Source organism: Halichoerus grypus, chromosome 4 (assembly GCF_964656455.1).
Source record: "Halichoerus grypus chromosome 4, mHalGry1.hap1.1, whole genome shotgun sequence".
Classification (NCBI taxonomy): Eukaryota; Metazoa; Chordata; class Mammalia; order Carnivora; family Phocidae; genus Halichoerus; species Halichoerus grypus.
Genome location: NC_135715.1, coordinates 73,368,293 through 73,395,279, shown reverse-complemented (window position 1 = coordinate 73,395,279; position 26,987 = coordinate 73,368,293). Strand labels below are relative to the sequence as shown.

The 26,987-nt window shown below is 41.4% G+C and overlaps 1 protein-coding gene across 3 annotated transcripts in view; it reads right to left on the bottom strand.

Annotated features, from left to right (window-relative positions):
- Positions 1-7,466: 7,466 nt before the first annotated feature.
- Positions 7,467-26,987, bottom strand: part of USP12 (ubiquitin specific peptidase 12) — a 94,186-nt gene continuing 74,665 nt past the window's right edge. For 2 of the 3 annotated variants that reach the window (XM_078070542.1, XM_078070544.1), the window contains 5 exons: positions 24,425-24,555; positions 24,224-24,307; positions 15,345-15,542; positions 11,811-11,889; positions 7,467-10,658 (listed from right to left, as the gene is read on the bottom strand). In XM_078070542.1, the coding sequence (XP_077926668.1) occupies positions 10,557-10,658; positions 11,811-11,889; positions 15,345-15,542; positions 24,224-24,307; positions 24,425-24,555 (594 nt within the window). In that variant the 3' untranslated portion in view covers positions 7,467-10,556. The remainder of the gene's footprint in view (positions 10,659-11,810; positions 11,890-15,344; positions 15,543-24,223; positions 24,308-24,424; positions 24,556-26,987) is intronic. The other variant, XM_036077022.2, reaches the window with a different exon arrangement.

The following is a 26,987-nucleotide window of genomic DNA, read 5'->3' as shown; positions in this document are numbered from 1 at the left end:
AGAGACGTCTGCCAGAGACCCTTGCGGAGATCCTCCTGGAGAGCCCTCCCACCTCCCGACGGGACTGCACCCTCTGCCTCCCACAGAGGCCAGCAGCCGCCTGCGGGGGGTTTCTTCAGACCTCTCGGGACCGGGCTTTCAACTCTCCAGCATCACATTCATTTCGCAAAACTTCCTTCCCAAAGTTTTCAAGTTGCCCGTCAGCTGCACTTTTTTTTTTCTTTCTTTCTTATCCTCAGGCGTCTCCAGGGTCCTTAAAATGTATCAACTGTCCATAAAGGAAAGGAAGCTTTTTTAATGCCAGAGCAAATGATACAATTATTTCCAGTAAAAGCTTTCAAAAGGCACCCAGCATTCTTCGACATGAGGCTGCACATTTTATCAGTCTGTCCTCGGTTATTAAATGCCTCAGAATCACTGCGGGCTCTGGGAGACATTCGGTGAGTTCACCCAAACAGGGTAATTACCTCCGAAGTACAACAGGCATTTCAGCTTTTTACCAAATCTTAACTTCTGAAGTCACAGCTTTGCACGTGTGGCGCGTGGGGGACAGCCTGAGCGCGAGAATTCCTCGTGGTGTACACACCTCTGCGGCCGGGCCTGCCCACCCTGCCGGGCAATGTCCGTCTGTTAAGGGCAATTGCTTGTAAAATTGGGGTACCTCCATACCATGGAGCACCGTGACCTGACCCCCAAGCCTGGTCCTCTTCGTGGGCTCCCAGCAAGAGGCTCCTCTCCTCCCCGTTGTGCGGGCTAAGAGTCCTCCCTGACACGCCTCTGCCCTCGTCCCCCGCCAGCTAACTTAATGCCAAGTCCTGTCCCCCTGAGGCCTCATCACACCCACTCTAGCTCCTTCCACACCACAGCCAGCAGTATGTTCTGGGAGTACAAATCTCCCCACCCCTGCCTGCTTTGGCAGAGGATCATAAACCCGATCCCAGTTTGTAACTAGCTTTGCATTCAGTAATGTAATTTCACACCAGTTCTAATCACTAGCTGTATATAGAGTATACGGAGCATAGATTGCGTACAGAAATCAGATACTACGCTGCCCCTACTGTGTTCATGACAGGAATTTAAAAATACATCTGTTGAACAGAGTGCAACAACCGGTAAGACTTTTAGAATGATAACTCTATGTAACACTGGGAAAAAAAGGTAAGGGGGCTTACCTATAGTTATATTTTCTGAAGCTTCCATTATTACATCTAATAATCTAACCCACTGACATGCAATTTTGCAAATTTACCTTCCTCATCGTTCTATCGTCCCTGTATTTTTCCTTAAAATCCGTGCAAAAACTCTGGCAGGTTAAACAAAACTAGCCATAGAAGTCCAGCCAAGAAAATGTTCGTTTCTGCAGCCGAAAATAAACACCGTTTGGAAAATGGTTTCTACCTGAAGGGAAAGGCTCCCAGCAAACAAGTTTCAGTTAAAAACAACAAAATCATTGCATTTGTCCCGAACTGTGCACAGACAGCATGATTTTACTGTCTTGTTTCTGGGCCTTGCAGACGGTGGAGAAAGACTTTTGTAATGACATGGCTGAGTATAGTAAAATCAAGATTGTACTTGGCTTTTCTGCAGTTTTACTTAAAAATGACCTAACACACGATTTCCCGGATTTGTTGGGTGAGCAGGATGTCCCTCACGGAGGTGAGCAGGTCACACCTCAGTCCGTTTTGAACAGGTCTTCTGTTAACGTCAGCCACAATTCAGAGGTCCCTAAATCCAAAGGACCTGAAGGCTCCTCAAAAGAAAGCGTTTGGAGAGATAGTGGGAAGCGCTGGATTTATGAGGGTAGATTCGCCCAAGGCATCCTGCCTGCTCCAACTGAAGGCAGAATGAATTCCACGACTGCCACGTTTGAAATCTCCAGACTGGTGTTTTATTCAACCCACCTCCCTCCTTTCAAGCTAGCAACTGGGGACGGGCTGCTTTCCATCCTAACGATGAGTGGCAACCTGAACTCTCCCCACAGTAAATCATAGCACCCTATGTCCAACTACGTGTGGATACAGAACTGAGTATGAGCCCTGGAATACAACACCCGGCTGGCTGCTCATCGCCCGTCTCCCTGCCTCATCTGGGAGCACGGGGTTGTCTGGCACAGCCTCCTAGCCAAATTACTTAATTCCTTAAGTAATTTGGTTTTTTGATAATGCTCCAGGTCAACTCCAGATTGGCAGTGACCTTACAGAAAAATGATACAGAACTTGAGAGGAGTTCTACCCCAGCGAGTCCCGAACCCGGATGATTAGAATCACCTGTGAACTTTCCAGAACTAGATTTCTCCTCCCCAGAGAATCAAAATCGCTGGGCACGGGTCTCAGGCATCTGAATATCTGTACAACTCCCCAGTGATTCTGCTCATCACCCAGATTTGGGGACGACTCATCAAATCAGTAGAGTGGGACCGTTTTTCTTGATCTTAAAACAGAATTTTGCTTATTTGAAAACAATTAGGAGGTAGGAAGCTTTAACTAAGTCTTAATGTCAGGGTTTAATTATGGGGCAAATCACAACAGGTGAGGAAATTCAAAAAAGGAACCAATTTTTAAGGTGAAATATAATGAGCAACATATGATGCAGAATAGCATAAGCTGGTTTCCTCAGGAAATCAGTCCCATAGTAGCTGCCTGGGTGAATTCCTGTGAGTAAGTTAGAGCCTCTCCTTAGGGAACAAGGAGGGAAAATAAGTATTTGAGTCAGCCTTAGAAATTCTACTACTGAAGAGTATTATGAGTTAATAGTCTTAATTTCTCATTACATTTAGTATATCCAATCCCTTGACTGTTTTTGATTTCCCGATCTCTGTGGGCCTAGCAATCTGACTGCATCTGTGTGGATGTTAATACCTTTCTTCTCCACCTGTTCTGTACAGTTGTGTGTATGCTGAAGCATACAGCTGACTTTCCTAGCAAGCTGTTTCCTGTGACTCCTTCCTAGGTGGTGGATTCCTCAAGGGCAAAGACTACACCTTCACCTTTCTTAATGACCTACATAACGACGTACAGTGAGCATGTAAGTATTGGTTATTTGGAAAAATCTTTGATATTCTCCAACTCTTCCAAAAAGTTGAAAAGGAGGGAATACTTCCTAACTCATTCTGTGAGGCCAGCATTACCCTGATGCCCAAGCCCAAGATAATTTAAAAAACTACAGACCAGTATCCCTTAAAATATTCATGTAAAAATCATGTACAAAGTACTGACAAAGCGAATTCAGCAGCATATTACAGGGTTTGTATACCAAGACCACATGGGATTTACTCCCAAAATGCAAGGATTGTTCAACATATGAAAATCACTATAATACAAACAAAGCAAAACAAAAACAAACCCCACAGGATCATCTCAATGATACAGAAAAAGCCATTTCACAAAACTCAATACCCTTTCTTGATACAAACACTCAAACTAGAGATAAGAGAGAAACTTCCTCAACATGAAGGCCATACATGAGAAACGCACAGCTACCATCACACTCAGTGGTGCAAGGTTGAAAGCTTTTTCTCGAAGATCAGGAACAAGGCAAGGATGCCTGATTTCACCACTTTTATTCAATGCAGTATTGAAAGTTCTAGCCAGAGCAATAAGGCAACAGTAAGAAATAAAAGGCATACAAATTTGAAAAAGATGAAGTAAAATTATCTATTTGCAAATGACGCGATCTTAGATGTAGAAAACCCTAAAGATTTCCCCCAAAACTGTCAAAACAAACAAATTCAGCAACATTGCAAGATATAAAATCAATATACAAAAATCAGTTGCATTTCTATGCACTAACAATGAACAATCCGACAAAGAAAATTAAGAGAACAATCCATTTATAATACCATCAAAACAAATAAAATAATTAGGAATAAACTTAACCAAGGAGGTGAAAGATTATTACATTGAAAACTACAAATAAAATATCGCTGAAAGAAATGAAAGGCAACACAAATAAACAGAAGACATTCTTGTGTTCAACGTGGAAGACATTGTCAATGCAATCCCTCTCAAAATCTCAACAGCAACTTTTGCATAAATTTTTTTAAAAATCCCAAAATTCATATGAAATTTCATGGGACCCCAAACAGCCAAAACACTCTTGAAAAAGAACAACAAAGTTAGAGGCCTCATACTTCCTGATTTCAAAACTTACTACAGTAATAAAAACAGTGTCGTAGTGGCCTAAGAACAGACATACTGACCAGTGGAACAAAATAGAGCCCAGAAATAAACCCTCACATATATGGCCAATGGATTTTTGATAAAAATGCCAAGATCATTCAATGGGGAAAGAACAGTCTTTTCAACAAGTAGTGCTGGGAAAACTGGATATCCACACGCAAGACAATGAAGTGGGACCCTTATCTAACACCACATTGAAAAATTAACTCAAAATAGATCAAAGACCTAAATGTTAAGAGCTAAAACTCCAAAACTTTTACTAGAAAACACAGAGGGGAAGTTTCACGACAGTGGGTTTGGTAGTGATTTCTTAGATATGACACCAAAGGCAACAGAAGAAAAAAATTGGTCAACTGGACTACATAAAAATTAAAAACTTCTGTGCATCAAAGGATACGATCCGTAAGAGTGAAAAGAAATGGGGAGAAAATCTCTCTCTGAAAAGGGATTAATATTCAGCACTTATAAAGAACCCCTACAAAGAAACAACCCAATTTAAAAAATAGACAAAGAGCTTGAATAGACATTTCTCCAAAGAAGTTATACAAATGGCCATGGAGCCCAGGAAAAGATGCTCAACATCACTCTTCGTCAGGGAAATGCAAATCGAAACCACAGTGAGATCATCTCACACCAGCTGGGATGGCCACGACCAAGAACACTGCAGAAAAGGTAACAATCGCTGGCAGCGATATACAGAAACTGCAGTGCTGGTGCATCACTGGTGGGGAATGTAGAGGAGTATAGAAAACAGGTCCTTAAAAAGTTAAAACAGGGGCGTCTGGGTGGCTTAGTCAGTTAAGCGTCTACCTTCGGCTCAGGTCATGATCTCGGGGTCCTGGGATCGAGTCCCGCGTCAGGCTCCCTGCTCCTCGGGGAGTCTGCTTCTCCCTCTGCCCCTCCTCCCACTTGTTCTCTCGATTTCTCTCTCTCTTGCCCTCCCTCCCTCTCAAATAAATAAAATCTTAAAAAAAAAAAAGTTAAAACAGAATTACCACATGATCCAGCAATCTCTTGTATATACCTAAAAGAACTGAAGTCAAGGACTCAGGTATTTGTACGTGCTCGTAGCGGCGTTCCTCACAAAGGCTCAAAAGTGGAAACCACTCAAATGTCCATCAAGAGATGAATGGATAAAAATGTGGCATATCCATGCAGTGGAATATCACCGAGCCCTAACAAGGAAGGAGATGCTGACCCGTGCCTCAACATGAATGAAGCTTAAAAATGTTATGTAAGCGCAATAAGCCAGACGCAAGAGTACAAATACTGTAGGATTCCACTTACATGAGTTACCTAGAGCAGTCAAAGTCATAAAGACACAAAGCAGAAAAGGAGTTACTAGGAGCCGGGGAAGGGGAGGAAATGGGAAGTTATTATTTAATGGGTACAGAGTTTCTGTTTGGAAAGATGAAAAATCCTAGAAATCAACGGTGGTGAGAATTGTACATTGCAAATGTGCTTAATGTCACTCCACTGCACACTTAAAAATGGTTAAAATGGCAAACTATGTCATGTGTATTTTCCACAATACTTTGATAATGACAGCCCCTGGATCTACTACGTCCCAGCTGAGTGACTTTGGGAAAATGACTCAACCTCTTAAGAGTTTTAGTTTCTTCTTGTAAAATGAGGATATCACACATTCATGAGGTGAAAGTCAAGATCAGCATTAAAAAGGAAAAAGTAAGGGGCGCCTGGGTGGCTCAGTTGGTTAAGCAACTGCCTTCGGCTCGGGTCATGATCCTGGAGTCCCGGGATCGAGTCCCGCATCGGACTCCCTGCTCAGCGGGGAGTCTGCTTCTCCCTCTGACCCTCCCCCTCTCATGCTGTCTCCCATTCTCTCTCTCAGATAAATAAATAAAAAATCTTTAAAAAAAATAAAATAAAATAAAAAAGGAAAAAGTAAAATGCTGAGTATAGGGCCTATCATGCCATCAACCAACAAATGATGTTTAGCAGCTCTGGAAATAAAAAAAGGTAGTATGTTATCATAGAAAACATAAATGAACAAAGGTTAAAAAAAAAAAAGCTTCAAAAGAAGAGAAACAGGTACTGGGTAACAAGGGAACTTGAAAATCAAGGGAAGGGCAGTCTTGGCTTTGCAACAGTTCCCAAGAAGCTCTCTCGAGTACAGAGAATTTCATTTATTAAAATTTCAACACGAGGTGTGTGATACAGATGTTTGAACGAGAGAATGCCGTCTTAGGTCCCCAGTGACAGTCTAGTTCACCTGTTCTGCACGGATTGTAAGAACGCTCCTTCAGAGAGATGAATACACAAGAGTGTTTCCAGGCCAGTCTCCCAAGAGTGAGGAAGGTGGATTACGAATGAAGGCAGTATTAGCAACTACTTACTCAGCAGGGGAGCAGGGCTTCAAGTACTCCAGCACAGGGGGAATACCCCCAAGTTACAGATTTCGCTGGAGCAATTCACTAGGCTGGAAGGGACAAGGAGCGCTAAAAATAATGCCTTCTAACATATTTGCCCCTCTAAGATTCTATGATCCTAAATTTACATTTTTAAAGACAGTGCTATGTAAAGACAGATGCAAGGTACGAGATGATCACGTGCGGGCATGGGATTGCAGGTGCCGGGGTACACACGGAATGCGGTTCTGGGACAATCTCTGGATAACAGAAGTGGTAAGTTCGCAGCCAAAGCAGTACGGCAGTTGCCCAAGCGTATCCAGTTGAACTGCAACAACCCAGGGGTAACGGGCACCGTGTCTGGGCAGTCAAAAAAACCTCATCTAATGTTTGACTCCCCAAAACGTAACCATTAAGAGCCTACTGTTGTCCTGAAGGCTTACCGACAACATAAGCAGGCCATTAACACACAGTGTGTCTATGTTTTATACACTGTGTTCTGACAATAAAGCTAGAGAAAAGAAAATGTTAAGAAAAATCCTAAGAGAGGGGTGCCTGGGTGGCTCAGTTGTTAAGCGTCTGCCTTCAGCTCAGGTCATGATCCCAGGGTCCTGGGATCGAGCCCCGCATCGGGCTCCCCACTCGGCGGGAAGCCTGCTTCTCCCTCTCCCACTCCCCCTGCTCGTGTTCCCTCTCTCGCTGTGTCTCTCTCTGTCAAATAAATAAAATCTTTAAAAAAAAAAAAAAAAAAAGAAAAATCCTAAGAGAAACTACGTTCACAGTACTGTATTATCAAAAAAGATCCACTTACAAGTGGACCCACACAGCCCAAACCTGTGTTGTTCATGGGTCAACCCTTCTTCTAATTTGCAAAGACATTTTACGCAAAAAGGAAAAAACACACTTAAAACCCCACAAGCACAAATAAACCAACTTTAATAGATATTATTTTGTATTTATATAGCGCCTTCTTCAAGAACCTTAGATGCTTTACAGACATTATATCTAATTAATCCCCACAACAACCCTGTGAGGTAGGTATTACTCCCATTTTACAAGATAGGGAGACTGAAGCACAGAGAGGTTAAGTGACTTGCCCAAGGTCACACAGTTAAATTCACTGAAGAGCCAGGACCTGAGCGCCTTAGCCTCCCGGCTCCCAGTTAAATACCTCATGAGAGAATCTTTAATGAAAAGTATCCTTAAAGAAAGTATCAAGAGTAGTATGTTATGAAAGTGAGGTCTTTCTACTGCCATCACGGAAAAGAAAAAACCCGATACTGATGGTTAAAGGCAACAAGACCCATATATTACACATTTCCTTTTTTTCCCTTTTCCTGAAGTCTCACGGCCCCCGTCTTAAGCAATCTTCTAAAGGTAAAGTTTCCAAGACAGAAGCCATATGACTTAGCAGTGAGACTTAATTTAGAATATTTACTTTCAGTTACGATAATTTATAGAAATTTTTATTCCAATATACAAAAAATATGGGACAGCCATCCCAACAAACATGTACATGGTTAGAGGGCAATCAGCCACCATTTACAACCTAACCCCGCCCCTCATTTCAATCACAGTCAACCAACATACAACCTCACAATGCTTTCTATATGGGTCACTTCTCTTACTAAATACCTGCATTTTTTCCCCCACCCTTAACCCTATGTTTTTAAAGTATAATGAGTTTCTGATAAGCTTCAAAACATTTTATGTAGATGCAGCTGTACTAAGAGTAAAAAGGAAATTGAGAACCATCACCCCACAGTCCCTCCCCTGACAAATCATACTATTAAACACGATGTAGATGTGAACAGTGTGTGACTACCAAGGAACTCAATAAAAATGCTAGAACTTACTTTAATATGAAATTTAACCTTGCTTTTACTGTATTTTTTTAAATGCAAAATGTAGAAACAAACACAGCGTTGTATTCCAATGCTGTACCTCTATGCAAATGACTTCATCTATCTCTCTCGTCCATGCTGTGGCCTGACTCAAGTAAAGACTGACTCAGCCTCACTTTGCGTCTCTCTGCACTGAACGCTGCAGAAACACAGCCTCGAATTCCAAGACAATTTGGTTTAAGCCCTCAAAATAAAAAAATGTATCCACTTCCACGTCTGTGACCTTCCCCACATTCTCAGTCGTGATTCTCTGTGCAATGTTGTCATCGGGCAGGCTACGTAATTTGTATAAACCCACTCCAGCCAGCGTAAGGCTTTAGCGACTATAATCTTAAAAAGCAAGTTGTCAAAACACATCATCATTTTCTCCCAGCGCATCTGCTTAAACAGCCCGATTAGCCAAGTGACCCTGTTAAAGATCAGTTCATGCAACGAATAGGTGAAGTCATTTCCTGAGCTAAAAGATACAGATAATAAATGTTAATAAATAGCAGCAGACAAAAAAATTTTTTTTTTTTCATATTCAACAGTACTAGTAAAAGAAGTTTAGAAAATTACAGCAATTAAAAAAAAATTACTGCCGAAAAGGACTTAAAGAACATCCAAGGCCTGGTCGCTATTATTTTGAATATATATTCAATCATTTCCTGCACGTTACATTTGGCCACCGTCAGACAACTTACTGATGCGTGGAAAAGTGTCGACCGCAATGGTTCACATACGTTTTACATTACATATATTAATTCTTAAAACTCCCAACAGAAGGAAGTCTTAACAAATGCAAAGTGTAATTTCTGAACACTCTTCCAGTAAGATTGGTAAAGATGAAGGAGGAGGGCGGGGGGGAGAAAAGGACTTGCTCGGTGTGTTCCTGGCCTGTGTCACAAACACTTCATCCTCGTCGGGTTCGCGGCGAGCCTCGTGGGCTGCTGGGGTTCTGACACATTACTTCTCTCCAGGGTAAAGAATGACATTTGAAAAGAACATAACTTGCTATGACACCAATTTTCCAAACACGGCCTCAACCTGACACGTGAGAGCGCTTGAGACTTCTCAAGACTGATGCACCACCACGGAGCCACAACTTCTTTGTCGTCCCAACCGTGACACGGAATTTTGGATAGTTTTTTGTGGTACTGAAATTAAAGCTGAATAACTGATTTATAAACTATAACAAAAGGACAAATATTTAGCCAGAGATATCAGTTCCTCCTGAAAAAGAATATTTACCTCCTCTCGTTGCAAATTTTTCTTAAGGTATCCTACAATTTAAAATAGAGCTTAAAATTCGCCTTAAAAATAGAAACAAATAAAAGGACTAGTTAAACTGACAAAAACTAATAAAAATATGCTCAAATTTACTGACATAATCATGGGCACTTCACACAATACTTAGACTCTACCAGTTTTAAGTAAAATAAATAAGAAAAAAAAATTATAATTACAAAGCCAGTCTTTCCCCTTGGGGAAACAAAAAGCCACTTTTGACCAATTGTTCCCTACATATACATATACTGTATATTATTATAAGCTTCTTCAGAGAAGCAAAACATATTTGTCTTCCTGACACTGGATTCTAGTGATCTGTTAGTTCTTACATCAGGAAGGCAACTGCAAGTGTTGGGCCCAAATGAAGTTCTGGTTTACGCTTGAAAAGACCACCGAATATTCCTTCTGTGTATCTTCAACACGGGCAAATTTACGCAGTGTGTTCAGTATGATCTCCTTAAATGATCATTACAACCTAGCACAGATTCCTAGTCTTTCTACTGCACCCCCAAGGAGTTCAAATCATTACTGGTGCAATTAATAGAAATGCATGTCAATTACTGGAAGGCTGTTTTACAAGAGGAGCTGCTATCTCTGATTTCACTTCCTTGTTGTGTGGAACTGCACGGACAGCATGATACCTGAGCAAATAAATCAACTACCATGATAGGAAGAGCGTGTTAATCCATAGTCTTTGCTTTATTGTGTGCAAAGTGTGCTACTGCCCCCTGAGCTTCCTGCATTTCTCTTGTCTTGAAAAATCAGTGCTTGATCCTTTCCAAAATAACCAGAGAAGAAATGAGGCAGAAAGTATCTCTCTTCATCACGGTCCCTTCTCAGTCCCGAGACTGATAGAAAAGGATGTAACCAGACTCAGAGTTCTTTGAGATATCTGATGTCAACCCGTAGAATTCTTCAATAGCTTGTGCATCTATTTTCTGTGAGGCAAAATGGAAATATTAGTACAGAAATGAGCTCTTCAGTCCAGTAAAGTCTTCCACATTTCTTAGAATCATGCCTTTCATTTTCTTGTTTATAAAACGGCTCTGCACAACGAGAATGGCTCAAATTAAAAAGACTGATCATGCCAAGTAGTGGTGAGAACGTGAAGCAAACAGCGCTCTCATACATAGCTGGCAGGAAGGCAGGATGGGACAGAGACCTTAGGGAAATGTTTAGCATTATCTTCTAAGGCTGAACATACAAATACCCTTTGATCCAGCAATTCTATTCCTAGGGAACAGAATTACCTGAACTATATGAAACCACCAATTCCCAACCATTTGTGACCTGTGAAAATGGCAATTTCGTATGGTCCCACCTAACATACACCCAAGAAAAATGAGTGCATATGTCCAGCATTAGACAAGGGTGATCAAGGCAGTTTTATCGTAAGAGTCCGTAAGGGACGAAAAGGCAAATTTCTAACTTGTTATACTCTTACAATGGGAAATTACACAGCAATAAAAAAGAACCACTACTACAGGCAACAAGAATGAACTGCTGGATACAAAAGAAGTCCTACTGGACGAGTCCATTTATAGTCAAACAGAGGCAAAATGCATCGTAACGATAAAAGTCACAACAGTGGGTTCAGAGGACGGTGGGGAGAGGGACGGAAAGCTGTGAAGACTGACCAGGAAGAGGGTAAGGGGGCTTACTGAAGGGTGTGAGAATGTACCGCACCTTGATCTGGACAGTGGTTAGAGTGTGTGTGTGTGCGTGTACCACGTGTGTGTGCACACTCACATGTAAAAAATTCAAGTGTTGCTTAAGATCTGTGTACTTTCTGTACGTATGTTACAGCTCAATAATTTTTTTTAGACAATGAGAGATTTTCTTTAAACTAGCTCTCTTGTTGAAAGCTTTTCTTTGTTTTATTCTAAGCATTTTGAAGGTCACCTGACCATTCAAGCATTGGGATTGCCTGTTGGGGAGTAAGAAGTAGGAATCCGACTACAATCTGAAGACCTCGACATTTGCCCAATATTTATCACCTGTGATATTCTCAGAATGAGAGGCTGGGAGAAAAAAGAGAAGAGTAAAATAAACAACTTTGAAGAAAAATAAGAAATTCAGGAACTACTTACTTCTACAATGTCGTCATCAAACAACAACCAAAAATCATGACTCTTAACTATTGCAATATAATGTCCTCGATTGGGACCACTAAAACAAAGAGAAAGAGAAGTTAGTTTTATACAATGTTTATTAATATCACTCTTCTATGTCCTCAACTTCATGTTCTATAAAGGAGAATAACTGAAACCGATAAAAATACTCCTTATCTATTCTTCCCCAAAATATCAAGCTACATTGATGTGACTTGGCATTCAATTTTATAACCAAATAATTAGTACTCTACTTTGAGAGCTATAACCAGCATTCTATTTATATAAAGCTATGCTATTAAAATTATCTGTTGTCTTTGTAATAATTTAATTATAATTTTTAAAATAATTTTCAAATTTGCTTCTATGAAAAATTTAAATATATTTTTTAGCATTTGGGGGGGATGATAGAGGGTCACAGCCCCCTGAGTTTAACTACAGAACAACACATGTAGAATTTTTTTTTCTAAGTCTTATTCCCTTGGCCATAGTTTTTCTCTTGAGGAAAGATACCATACCATGTGATGCCTAAAAAAGCAAAGATATCACATCTATAGTTCTGAAATCAAGCCTGGCCTTCATAAACTTCTTTAAAAACAAATGACATTTTGTTAGTATTATTAGTGCTATTTTTAAGTACCTGGATCTTAGCACCATTGTAATTCTTAGAATTGCCTCTGCATCTCATTTTAAACAAATCTGGAATAAAGAAATCTAGAAATGCATAAAAATGCAGGCGGGATTATTTCTTTTCAAAAATATCCTTTGCTTTATAAAGGACATGGCAAAGATTTTAACCTCTCCCAGTTGAAGTATGACTCATTATAAAAGCTTCTATAATTCTTTATTAAGTTATAATTCCATTGTAATTATTACATTATAGAATTTGAGATAATTTTCAACACACACTGCTGTCTCTGGTGAACAGCAAGATCAGATAACAGAATCAGCAGCCTCCTGTGTGTCCTTGTCTCGGCCCCTCTGACCCTGGCAAAATGACAAAAACAAGAGTACCTCTCTTTCTCCACAGAAGAAAATACCTCACAACTTTTTTTTAAAGGCTTTTAATGCTAAAATAAATTTAAAAATAAGAACTAAAAAAAATATATATATTTTCCCCATTTCTCTAGGGTTCATCTAAAGAGTCTTGTGTTTTATAGTGAGAGGGTAAGAATTTTTAATTTTTTTTTTTTTTTTTTTTAATTTTTGAGGTGGTGAACATAAAGAAAAATCAGAAAGGCTGAGGAACAGAGCCTGAGAGGGAAGGAGACAGGTGGGCTGAGGGCCGGTAGGTTTAAGACTGAAAAGGGTAGGCAGCTGCTTCCTCTGGCAAAGAGGTAGTTTGAAGAACAAAAGACAAAAGTTAATTACAGAAACCAGTAAGATGAGGAAGGGCTGAGGCTGATAAACTTCTACCTAAGAAAACCGTGGATCAGGGACTTGCATTCTGAACACGAGACATGCTCAGTTCAGGATGTATGAATGCCTCGTGTGTGCAAATACCTGTGCTGGTGGCTGTGGGGATTAGAAAGGCACCAACAACTTCCTGCCCCGAAGACACAGTGAGTACAGGAGAGAGCCCTCCCAAAACACAATACAGGCTCCAAAGGATATAAAAGCAGAGCTGCAGGCGTAGTGCAACCCACAGACCTCATCCAGCGAGAAAGGAGAGGGGAGAGAGGAGGTGGGAGGGAGAGGCCTGAGGAATCGAGGCTGGAGATGGGCTGAAAGGATCACACGTAATCATTCTGCAAGCACCTGTTAGAAATCTACTATATGGCAGACATTCAGGAGAGAGCACGCAGGAGCTGGACTGGCACAGGCTTGCTAACAACGAGCATCGTCCACAGGTGAAGGATGCGGGCAAAGTACACCCTTTCTACTCTCATCTGAGACAGAACTATGAGTAAATCTGATAAGTAAAAAATAAGATTTGAAAATGTTTTTAATCTGTTAATGGACAAATCATTTCCTGTTTTAAGAAGTGCCTGTTCTCGTAACGGAAACGGACCTCCAATCTGATAAATACAATTCGGTAGCAGTTATGTGAACACGGAGGCAGGGCACCAGATGGAGCTGGGCTGGATAGAAGAGCACCCAGCACGGCTTCCAGAGAGGCTTCCAGAGAGGTTTAGAGAGGCCGGGAGGGGAGGAAGGCAGGGGGGAATCACAGTGAGAGAAGAGGAATAAGGAGTCAGGGAGGGGGCCCTGATTGTGATCAGGAATCTCAGAGTTCATGGTCTTGTGAGTAGAACAATTCCAAGAACCCTAGTATAATCTAAGTAAAGTGAAATAATAACTGTCCCCGAATTTGAAGAGGCTAAGGAACAGTTAAGTTAGGATGTGAAAAGGTAATACTATGATGTTGTTATTGTTAAGAAAACAGTAGCAGCAGCTAAGTGATTTGCATTCCCCCTTTAACCCTAACGCCACAGCGAGGTCGGTAATATGATTTGCATTTTACACAAGAGAAAGTAGACACTCAGGGAGTACTGTGTGAAGTCACACCAGCCCTAAATGGCAGGACAGAACCGAAAGCCGGGTTTCTCTGACTCTAAAACCTCTGGTTTGAATCACTCCACCAAGGTTAAGTTGTCTGGTAAGGTTTTCCTCCATTCAGAGGTCTCCAGCCTTCCTTTAGAACAGGATGTTCCAAGCATGGAAAAGAAAGATTACTGCTGAGGACGGAAGACAAGGAGGCAGGCTGAAAGGGACAGTGGAGTTACAGCAAGGTTACCACCCAGGCTGTCCTTACATTTTCTCAACAGAAAGCTGAGAGGGGCAGCTTAAGGTGAGAAGGCCAGGGACTTTTTTCATTGGCTGAAACATGCTGTTAGTACAAGCTTCCCCAAGCCAGGGGGAAAAGAGTGAGTGTCTCTCTTTAAATTATACAGGAAATTCTAAACAGTCAATGAAGACTGCATATTCCAAATATACATTTTGACTGTGTGATGCCCCTGTAGTTTTGAGAATTTTTTGAGCTATTTTATAAATGCACATATATAGAATGAGATAGCACACTAAACTATCAAAATAAACATACTGATTGATAAAATCAGAAAACTTGTCTTTGAAGATTATTTCCAAAGCCATTTTAAATTTTTTCATAACCATTGTAATGATGAACATATGCAATTAATCTCAGAAAGAATTTATTTTGCAAAATCTATTTAGGCATCATTTTTACTGAAAAGAAAAAGAGGAAAAGAAAAAAAGAGATGAAAAGAAGGGAGAAGAGAAGAATTGAAATAAGAAAATCTAAGAGGTCTTAAAGTTCCTTTAGAGTAATATTTACAGAGTAAGAGTGAAAATCAAATCTGGGCAATAATATTTCAATATATAAAAGTGTAAGGAGGAAATGATAAATGCACTGTATCTGAAAGATCCCATTTTGCAATCAAGTTATCCTGATGCTAAAGCCCCAGAAGGTCTAGAGCGGAAGCACTCGGGCCCATCCTGAACACCTGCCCCCAGACAGAGACCCTCGCCCGCGCGGCCCACAGTTGCAGTTACCTTCCACAGTGAACCACCACGGCGACAAGGTCGTACATTCTGTCAGGGTTGGTCGCATCACCAGAGGTGTTAAATAGACGAAGTTCTAAAGGAAAAACTACCCGATAAGACAGTTTTGTGTATCGATGAAGTTGATCCATGTATTTAAACCTCTTCAGGTGTAGGGCTAGAATCATGGGCAGTTTTTTAACTTTCATCCTATTCAAATAAACATGGAAACAAAATTTCATGAAAGGCACTCATACCATGTCCTTAAAAGAACTATCAAACTTTATGATTCCATTAACAAATAGTTCATGGTCGGTTTTAATAGCCCAGCACTGCCCACTTTTGCATATTCCTACCAATTATTTTTATAGTGGCGAAGCAACATTCTGAACATCTTGACTATCCCACCCATCATCACTAAATGACATAATATGACTTTGTACTCCATACAACTTCAAAGTAGATGGACCGGCATCAGTCCTTTGTTCAGAAATCCTTATTCTGAAATACAGGCCCCTGAGGATCAGGCTAACTGCACATGAGGCCGACGATGGGTGGAAGAAAACCAGTTCTTTACAGCTGCTAACTCCTTTGGACGTGAGTGCAGACAGAGCCATTTGTTCTATCGGTCTATATAATTCAATAACGGATGGAGAACAGGACAAATGATGAGAAAGCATTAAAGACCATTCTATGGAAGGTGTTTGCCAGAGATTAAGAAATAACTCCATATCAAGAATGATGACTACATGTATTCTAGAAAGGGAGTTAATAACCTGCAAATTTAGGAGATAAATTTTTAACTGGCTATCTTCCACATTTTAAATAATCTTTAGTATGCCCTTAAATGCCATTTCTCCCTGATACGACCTCTGCACTCCTACTTCATCTAACGACAGTTTATTCTTCTGAAGGCTCAGCTCACGTTATAACCCCTGACATAAGTATCTCCTCCCTTCAATCCCCCATCGGCACTTCACAGATTCACTGTGTGTGTGTGTGTGTGTACCATTTACAACACCATAAAATATTTAGATGATTATGGGTCTTTCTCTTCTTCTAGGATCTGAAGTCTTGGCAGGTAGAAACTTTTTTTTTTTTTTCCATTTTATTTCTCTATCGAGCAACATGCCTGGCACATGACAGATACTTGACAAATGTAGCGGAACCGAATTCTACAGGTGTTCAATGAAGCATAACGCTTTTCATAATTAAAAAATGAAATTTACTAAGCCATTGCCTCTAATGAAGTGAAAACAAAAATCATTTTGTAGCATTTACTAAATCTGCATCCTACAAATCTTAAATGTGGTGGGCAGCTTATTATTTCAGAAACATTTACTATTCTACCCTGGCCTTTGAAAAACATTAGCAAGAATAAACAGATAGTCATTCCTGGAAAGAAATCTAGCAGTATAAGAGTCTTTATGGCCTTTGCCTCAGGAATCCCACTTCTAGAACTGAAATATATCATCTCGAATACAAGACTTCTGAAAAAAATAATTCACTTCTAGGGTTATTTTATATCGTGAAAAACTGAGGAAGTCCAGGAGACAGGCATATCACAGAGATATTGTGTGTTCAGTTCCAGACCACCACAGTAAAGTAAATATCGCAATAAAGCCAATGAAGTGAAATTTTTGGTTTCCCAGCGCATACAAAAGTTAGATTTACACTATACTGTATCTATTAAATGCACAATAGCATTATGTCTAGAAAAACAATGCAGATACCTTAATTTAAAAATACCTCATTGCTAAAAAAGGCAAACCATCATCTACAACTTCAACAAGTCATAATCTTTTTGCTGGGGACAAGGGTCTTGGCTCACTGCTGGTAGCTGGTGACCAATCAGGGCGGTGGCTCCTGAAGGCTGGGTGGCTGTGGCAGTTTCTTAAAAGAAGACAATAAAGTTTGCCACAGTGACTGGCTCTTCCTTTCATGAACCATTTCTCTGTAGCATGGGACACTGTTTGAGAGCATTTCATCCACAGAACGTCTTTCAAAAGTAGAGTCAGTCTTGTCAAACCCTGCTGCTGCTTTATCAGCTAAGTTGATGTAAGATTCTTAATCCTTTGTGGTCATCTCAACAGTTTTCACAGCATCTTCACCAACAGATTCCATCTCAAGAATCCACTTTCTTTGCTCATCCACAAGAAGCAGCTCCTCATCCGTTCAAGTTGGATCATGAGATTGCAGCAATGCGGTTCCACCTTCAGGCCCCACTTCTATTTGCAGTTCTCTTGCTGTTTCTACCACCTCTGCAGTGACTGCCCCCACTGATGTCCTGAACCCCTCCAAGTCCTCCGTGTGGGTGGGAACCAACCTCTCCCAAACTCCTGTGAATGTGGAGATTTTGACCTCTTCCCATAAATATTTTAAAAGCATCTGGAATGGTGAATCCTTTCCGGAGGGTTTTATTTGCTTAGCCCACATCTATCAGAGGAATCACTATCTATGACAGCTCTAACCTTACAAAATGTATTTATTGAAATATAAGACCTTCAGGGTTTCGTATGTAGCCGAGCAGCTCCCTCACAGCAATCTATTAAAAGTCAGCCCTCAACACAAGAAAAAAGTATTAAAAATAATAATAACAATAATAAAATAAAAAATAAAACTTGGAAGTCAAGATGACTCCGTGATCCAGGGGCTGCAGAATGGATGCTCTGTCAGCAGACATGAAAACAACATTCATCTGGTGCGTCTCCGTCAGAGCTCCTGGAGGACCGGGTGCACGGTCAGTACACAGTAATATTTAGATAGGAATCATTTTTCTCAGCAGCAGGTCTCAACAGTGGACTTCCAATATTCGGTGAACCATGTTGTAAACAGACGTGCTGTCATCCGGGCTTTGTCGTTCCACGTACAGAGCACAGGTAGAGTAGGCTGAGCATCGTTCTGAAGGGCCCTAGGATTTCCGGAACGGTCCGTGAGCACTGGCTTCAACTGAGGTCACCAGCTGCGTTAGCCCCTGACAGGACAGTCAGCCTGGCCTTTGAAGCTCTGAAGCCGGGTACTGACTTCTCCTCTGGAGCTGTGAAAGTCCTCGATGGCATCTTCTTCCAGTAGAAGGCTGTCTTGTCTACACTGAAAGCCTGTCGTAGCTGGACCTTCTGGAGAACTTGCTGCAGCTTCTCCACCAGCCCTCGCTGCTTCACCTTATGCTTTCTGTTGTGGAGCTGGCTTCTTTCCTTCGACCTCATGAACCAACCTCTGCCGCTTCAGACTTTCCTTCTGCAGCCTCCTCACCTCTCTGAGCCCTCACAGGATTACAGAGAGCTAGCTAGGGCCTTGCTCTGGATTAGGCTTTGGCTTAAGGGAATGCTGGGGCTGGTTTGCTCTTCTCTCCAGAGGAGATCAAATTCCTCTCAGAATTTCTCCTTATCAGCAATAAAACTCTTTCCGCCTTCTTATGATTCATGTGCTCACTGGAGGAGCACTTTTAATGTCCTTCAGGCATGTTTCCCTTGCACTCACAACTTGGCTGATGTTTGGCACAAAAGACCTAGCTTTCAGCCTATCTCAGTTTCAACATGCCTTCCTCACTAAGCTTAACCATTTCTAGCTTTTGATTCAAAGTGAGAGACACGTGATTCTTCTTCCCACTTGAGCACTCAGACACCACTATGGGGTTACTAACTGGCCTAATTTCAATTTCGTTGTGTCTCAGGGAACAGAGAGGCCAAAGGAGAGGAAAAGAGGTGGGGGAATGGGCAGTGGGCAGAGCAGTCAGAACACACACATATTATCAGGTAAGCTCATCACCTCATACGGGCACAGTCTGTGGTACCCCCAAACAATTACAACAGCGACATCAAAGATCACTGATCACAGATCAGCATAACAAATGTAATAATGATGAGAAAGTCTGAAATACCGTGGGAATTACCAAAATATGACACACAGACATGAAGTCAGCAAACGCTGCTGGAAAATGGGCAGTAATAGACTTGTTTGCTTCACGGATGCCATAAACGTTCAAGTTGTAGAAAACGCAGTATCTGTGAAGTGCAATAAAGCAAGGTCCACCTGTACCTAGCTTATACAAACTCCTTTATCCAGGAGGGAATCGTCATCAGCTCATTTTTGAGACCAGCATGGACCTGATACCAAACTCTGACAAAGGTATAAGAGAATTACAGACTAATAATACCCCTCATGGTATTTATTTCAAAGATGTGAAAATCAAGACAACATTAGCAAACTGAATCCAGCAACATATAAACCTCACTTGGTGATGATAACACTAGTTCTACTAAATGAAATGACGATGTATTTTCCTCAGGTTCTTTCTAAATAAAGACCAGTAACTGTAAAAATGGAAAGATTCCTTTATATTCCTAAATTAGCAAAATAATAATAATAAATATGTAAGGGGCATCTTAAAATATTAGATTAGCATATTTATCCTCCTGAAAAAAGCAACCTTGCCCCCTACTTAAATTTTCCAAGAAATTTTAGATCTCGGCAGAAAACTTATGCTTATCAACAATGTGATTTTTAAAAACAAGCATGTCCTCTTCCAACCTAATCAAAATATTTTGCCAGAAAACCAGGAATGAGCAGACTTACTTTCTTAGCAAAAATGCACTGCCCGCGTACATATCAGGTTATGAACTCAAATCTGCAGCAGCCGCTGTAAGAACAGGCGGCAGGACCACAGCGATGAGGAGCACATCCTTCCTATTTGGGGTCTTATTACCCAGAAGCAGACCCTGACCCGGGGAGCCAAGAAGGAAGGGGAAGAAGCAGCTAAGGGTTCACTCTCTGGAAAAGTCCCACAGAGGGACTTCTCCATCTGCTGGTCAAAGGTCACGGGGGAAAGAAACTCTCAGGAGCTTCCTTCAGCAGCAGACCAAGGGGAGGTCCCCAGAGAAGAGGCAGAGCGAGAGCATCCTACAGGAGTGGGGGCGTGGAGAACACTGTCTGCAACCATTCCCGGCCCAGAACACCAGCTACTCCGCTGCAGGCTACAGGTGGCCCCAGGAACGCAGGTTCCAGATTCCAGTGCTCTCTGCTGCTTTGATTTCTTTACCCCTCCCCCTGCCAAGAAAAGCCGGAACCATTTTTAAAGTAAAATTGCCCATTTGTATAAATTGTGTGAGCCCAGCCAAGAGGTCTATATGTTGAATGTGGGCCAAAGGGCACTAATATGCAAACTCTGCCACAGAGAAATTTAACATCCCAGCACAAGCACATAAGAACTTAAAATTCTGTTGGCAGAGAAGTCTTTTTTTTTTTTTTTTAGATTTTTATTTATTTGACAGAGAGAGAGAGAGAGAAGCACAGAGGGAGAGGGAGAAGCAGGCTTCCTGCTGAGCAGGGAGCCAGATGCGGGGCTCGATCCCAGGACCCTGGGATCATGACCTGAGCCGAAGGCAGACGCTTAACGACTGAGCCACCCAGGCGCCCCGGCAGAGAAGTCTTGACCACCCAGAAGAGTTTAGTAGTTGTACAAACATAAAATCCCACATTCTCATATACTATCACATCCACAGGGCCTACCTGGGGCAGGTCAGGCTGAGGGTGAGAGAACAGAAGCTAGGACTAGATGTGAGGAAGACACCAGATGACGGAGTTGGCAGCACTGAGAGGAAAGTCAGACACGACGGAGCCTGACCGCCAGCACGTGTGCTCAAGGAAGGCGGGTCAGCGGCCAGGGGAGGTGGGCGTGGAGTGCCCGGAGCAGAGGGGGAAGAGTACTGAGTGCTGTCTGGAGATGCTACCAGCTGTGCACCCAGACAGCATCAACCTGTCAAAAGACGCAAGGACCCAGGAAACCAGAACACAGGTCAGATTCAGGAGGATTCTAATGGGGAAGGGGTGCTGCAGTCTGAATGCTTGCGTCCCCCCAAAAGTCCTGTGTTCAACACCTAAGGCCCCACGTGATGGTACTAGGAGGCGGGGCCTCTGGGAGGTGCTTAGGTCATGACGGTGGAGCCCTCAGGAATGGAATTGGTATCCTTATCAAAGAGACGCCAGAGTTTGCTAGCATCCTTCCACCACGTGAGGACACGACGAGAGGGCACCCACTAGGAAGCAGGAAGAGAGCCCTCACCGGCACATGGCATGCTGGTGCCTCGATTTTGGACTGCTAGCCTCCAGAACTCTAAGGAGGCCATTTCTGCTGTTTATAATCCACCCAGTCTATGCTATTTTGTGACAGCAGTCTCAGTGGACTAAGGCAGGGTACGTGCCAGGGCTGGCTGGGGATGTTGACTACATCATGGCTGCTGACAGGACACTAATCGTGATTAGGACCTGCACATGGAGGAATAAGCTATGGATCTCGTTATGAAAACAGAGCAAAAGGGAAGAACTTGCCCTCAGAAACAGGAAGAACCTCAATTACTAGATCCAGGGTAGACGGAGACAGACAGTGGCCATGACACCTTGATGCGGGCTGAGCTGGGCACTGCGAGAGTCTTCCCCCGTGCCTCACACAGCACTGGGCCTGGAGGTGGGCTAAGCTGCATCTGGCACAAAGGGAGCGGACGGGGAGTGAAGAGAGGAAGGATGTGTAGCAGAGAAGAGAACAGCCTGAGCAGGCCGGCTCAGCTCCCAGTCCAGCCACTCATCGTCGGATCCCGCGCTAAGGCAGAGAGGACTGACAGAGGAGTGCTCTTTAAAAATCTCCCGCACCACTCCCACCCCAATGCCCAGAGGACAGGGAAACACCACCAGAAACAAAGCCATTGAATCCTCTCATTCCAGCTCCCCGGGGACATCACTTTGCTTTTCCCTAGATGCTTTATCCTCCCATTGGGTAACAGCTTATGGTTGTTTCACCTACATTTACCAAGCCGGTATTTTTCCTGGGCTGTGCTATATATAGTTCAACAGGTGTGCCATATAAAAAGGAATCTATGTGCAGATAAATTCTGTATTAAGCTAGATAAGAAGATAAATTTCTCCTATTCTGTGGGTCCTCTCAGAGTCTATAATATGAAGCATGAATAAATAATGAAGAGGAAATTTTATTATACAGAAAATTCATTTGATCATGGAATACTTATTTTACAGTAACATTTCCAGAAATCATTCTTCAGTGTTCCAAGATTGAAACCTTTGGTTCTGAAGAAGACATTGTCTTTATGTTAATACAAACATAGATATATTCTGAATGAAGGCCAAACCACATGCATTTTTCTACTGTGGTTAAAAAACAAATAACATAAACTTTACCACCTTAACCCTTTCTAGATGTACAGTAGTGTTCCCGATTAGCATGTTGTGGTGCAACAGATCTCGAGAACTTTTTCATCTTGCAAACTGAAACTCTATACCCACTGAACAACTCCCCTTTTTCCCCCTCTCCCCAGACACTGGCAACCAACATTTTACTTTGTTACTAAAAATGTGACTACTTAAGATTCCTCATATAACTAGAGTCATACAGAATTTGCCTTTTTGTGATTAGCTTATTTCACTTAGCATAACATGCTCAAGATTCAACCATGTTGTAGTATGACAAAATTGGTTAACGTATGACAACTTGGATTTGAGGGGTGTTTCCACCACTTCCTAAATGATATAGAGTGTCTCAACATGCCTAAATTGTCTGGACAAACAACATGGTTTATGCTCAACACCTACTTTCCTTCTGAGAGTCTGGAATTTTGGTACATGCTAGACAGAGCGTGCCCATGTGCCCAGCCCTCAGTTTAAAACCTTGGACACTGAGTCTGTAATGAGCCTCAGGGGAGACAACACTTCCCCATGTCAATATTCAGTGCTGAAGGAGTTCAGTGTGTCTTGTGTGACTCCACTGCACTGAACTCTTCTTGGAAGCTCCCCTGGCTTTCTGCTCTGCTGCGATGCTTTGCCGTCTTTCCCTGTAAGGAGTCTTGGCTGTGGGCCTGACTATACATGCTGAGTCCTGAGAGTCCTTCCAGTGCATCTCAGGAATGGTCTGAGGGACCCCCACACATGAGACAAATCAGAATTGTGGATAAGAGGATACAAGGAGGAGAACAGAGCATCACTTCTGTGAGATTTCCCACCAGAATATATAACCTGAACCCCATCATAAGAAAACACGAGATGAAGCCCAAGAGGGACAGTCTATAAAATAATCTACAATTTTCAAAAGTGTCAAGATTTTTAAAATCAAGAAAAGACTGTTCCAAATGTAAAAAGACGAAACAGACATGAATACTAAATGTAATGTGTGTTTCTGGACTGGATCCTTTTGTTCTATAAAGGACATTACTGGGACATCCGTGCTAATGAAGTAAGTTCCACGAAAACAGTTAACGTGTCAGTGTTGCTTGCCCCATGTGGGTGAATATGGCAATAGGAAAACTTCCTCGTCGGTCGAAAATAGCCACTCAAGTGTCCAGGATCATGGGACATCATATTAGGACCTTATTTTCAAGTGGTTTTGGGTACAAAAAAAAAAAAAAAACATTCTTGGTACTGTTCATACAACTTTTCTTTGAGCTTGAGATTATTTCAAAATGAAAAGTAAAGTAACAAGAATGATGATGACAATTCCATTCTTTGACACCAAATACCAAATAAGAGAAGGTACAAGATCCCGTGTAGGATTAGCAGAAGCTAGGGTAGGGGCAAGGAAAGGATCTTCCCCCTTCTCTCTCCTCACCAAGAAAAAGTTTACTTAAGCAGGCAAGCTTCAAAGTCAAATATTTTAACTGTACTGGTTTATGACTCTTAAACGACTTTTACTAAGTGTAGAAAATCACCGGAGGTTGCAGAGCTGAATATTGTTTATCTAGTAATAACTTAGTGAGTCTTAATTACTTAATGATAAAATTAGGAATTTTTACTCAGTGTAAATTTTCAGACATCACTTTCAGCTGGAAAGGCCCATCTACAACACCCACTGCCAGAGAATCACTAACAAATTTTTAAAAACACTAAATTACCGTTTGTGTGCTTCCTGTTTGCTGCGACATTCTTCACAGTAATATTTGTATTCACTGCACAGAGTTTCTGTGTTGCTGAAACCCCTGTGTAAAATTCAAAATAAATTTATTTTGTCTATACCAGAAAACCGTGTATTCATTTAAAAATACTCTAAACCAAAGATATTCATTAAATTTCAAAATAAATAACTCTCCAGTTACCTTAAGCAGTGAGTGATCGATGTGTTTTGTTCCACGTCAACAGAAAGGTCTAAAAAATCTTCATCTTTGCTGCTTATCTGTAAAAATAGGGAATTACCTTTGATTTCTTTAAATATCAGTAAATCACTGTTCTGAAATGACAGAATTAAATGCATTCATTCTCTTATTAGTAGTAAGTACATGAAGAATTCATCTTCCCCGAGTTCAAAAGAAATCTACCGAATCTGGATTATCCAAAAGGACACTGAGTAAATGACTCTCAACACACGTACAGGTTAAACAGCAAAGTGCACCTGTGACTGATTCCCTTTCTGGCAAAGGCTAGCACGTGAAATCCCATTACTTTCCAAAACCTCGGTATTATGGTAAAGCATGAAACAAACTGCCCATATATACTAATTCTTAAAAAAACACAGGCTAAGACTGAATGGGGATGCTTGGCAAAGGGCATCAACCTGTGTTGTTTCATCATTCAAGGAAATCATTTAGCCTAAAATGCCAAATTACAATCTTCATTGAGGACCTTCTTTAATCCTTCTCCAAAAAAAAAAAAAAAAATCTAATATAAAGTTCTGTTTGAATTATGGGCAAACCCTCTGATAAAAAAATTCAAGTTATTACTTAATTCATTTGAATTGGATTAGGACAGAACTTCAGACATCAATTTTCCTAGTTCTTTCCTTCAAAGACTCTATGCTTAAGGTGAGCACACAACAGGAGATCTCTGACTGTGCCTCTCACCCACAAGGGCTATACATCTGGTGTAGTAAATGCTTTCCTGCCTCAATAGTGCATCAGTTTTATAAGCTCAGTATCATTAACTTGTGACAGATTATGTGGCTGTATCGAAGAGGAGTAGCTGGGAGTACCATGTATGCACGGCCTAGGGGCACCACAAGATAAGTGATCTGGGTCTCAAAAGATTCAGTGAAAAAGAATAAGAAAGACAACACAGAGAGAGGAAAGGGAATGTGAGGTGCTGAGGAAAAAGAATCAGCCCAGTTTTGGAGGAAGGAGAGCAGGGTGGCGAGGGATAGTATGGCAGAGACAGGCTAAAGCCAGACTGAGCAGGGCCTTATATGTAAGCTAAAGAGAAATGAAGATTAAAGAGTCTGGTTGTTTCTCAAAATGAGGTTTGTGGTTCTCAGGCACTGCCTCAGGGGTCTTCATTTTAGATTTCCATCTTTATTATAACATAAAAAATCTGACATAAGGATTGTTCTGGATCATCTGGATACACCTGAGTTACTACGTTTGGGTTTACAATTGTGTTGGTACTGGAAAACCACCAAGTGGGGCAGTATTTAACTTTTAAAAGTGTTTGTAAACACGTCTGGTTGTTGTTGGGACTCCCATGTTCTAAGGTCAGGTCACACCCAGGATGTGGGAGCCTCAGTAAAGAAGTGTAGGCTGGAGATGTGGGTGGGGAGTCATCAGCACAGGTGGTAAGGAAATGGAACATGATCCTCCCAAGGCAGAGTGAAAAGCAGCCCAAAATGAAACCCTGGAGGATGCCCACACTTGAAGAATAAACAGTAGAAAAGGAATGGGACCAGAAGAAAGCACCAAAGAACAAAAGAACACAAGAAGAGGGCGCTGTTACAGAAACCCAACCTCCTACCAAGTGGGGTATTTACAACTGCATTACTAAAATCTGCCATACAAATACTGTCTCCTCCAAGAAGCCAACTCTGAACCTTCACAACTCCTTCCCACTCCCTTATTCATCTTCTGCCAACCTCTACCCATCTTCTACCTGGCATAGCCGGTACTCAAGTATTTGTGCAAAACTAAATGAAGAAATGATATATATTCACTCTGAGAAATCCTCAATTTCATCCCTCTAGCTGAATTTGATAAAGGCATGGTACTAATGATCATTTACTGAATCTGCAAGATGATGATGGAGATTTTGAGGAAATATTCTCAAGTCATACCCTTAATTCTTGGGAGACTATCTGCAAATATATATTGTTGACCACAGGAGGACCTAGTGAAGAATGGGTGGAAGGATCACTATCCATCCATCACAAATAAAATTAATAAATATTTGAGCAAACAAGGATGGGTGATATCACCTTCTCCATCTAATCCTCACTCCCCATCATCCTCAGTAAACTTCAAAGGCCTTACACCACAGTATCCCAAAGACCTCCCAAATCTACTATGCCAGCCTCACCTATTACTGCATTTCTCAACATGCAATGCAAATTTAATTATTTTCTCTTTTATTGAAGAGGGTAAATTACACATATCTTGTAACACGGACCAAATTCCATCATACCAAACATGAAGCAACTGCCAAATTCTCTGATTATACCTACTATTCCAACTGAAATACTGCTCTAATAATTGGACAGTATATTTATTTCCTAAAGCTTAGAACTCAGCTACAATAAAATTTTTCTTTATAAGATGTATCTACAAAACTTCTGTTAAAATAACTGGAGTTGGTTAGATTGAACAAATATGAGTACTGAGACCAATTCCTGTCATCAAACATTGCCCAGATTCTTACTACAATTAACTAATGGCTGCAGCAATGAGCAACAGTCCTTACTCT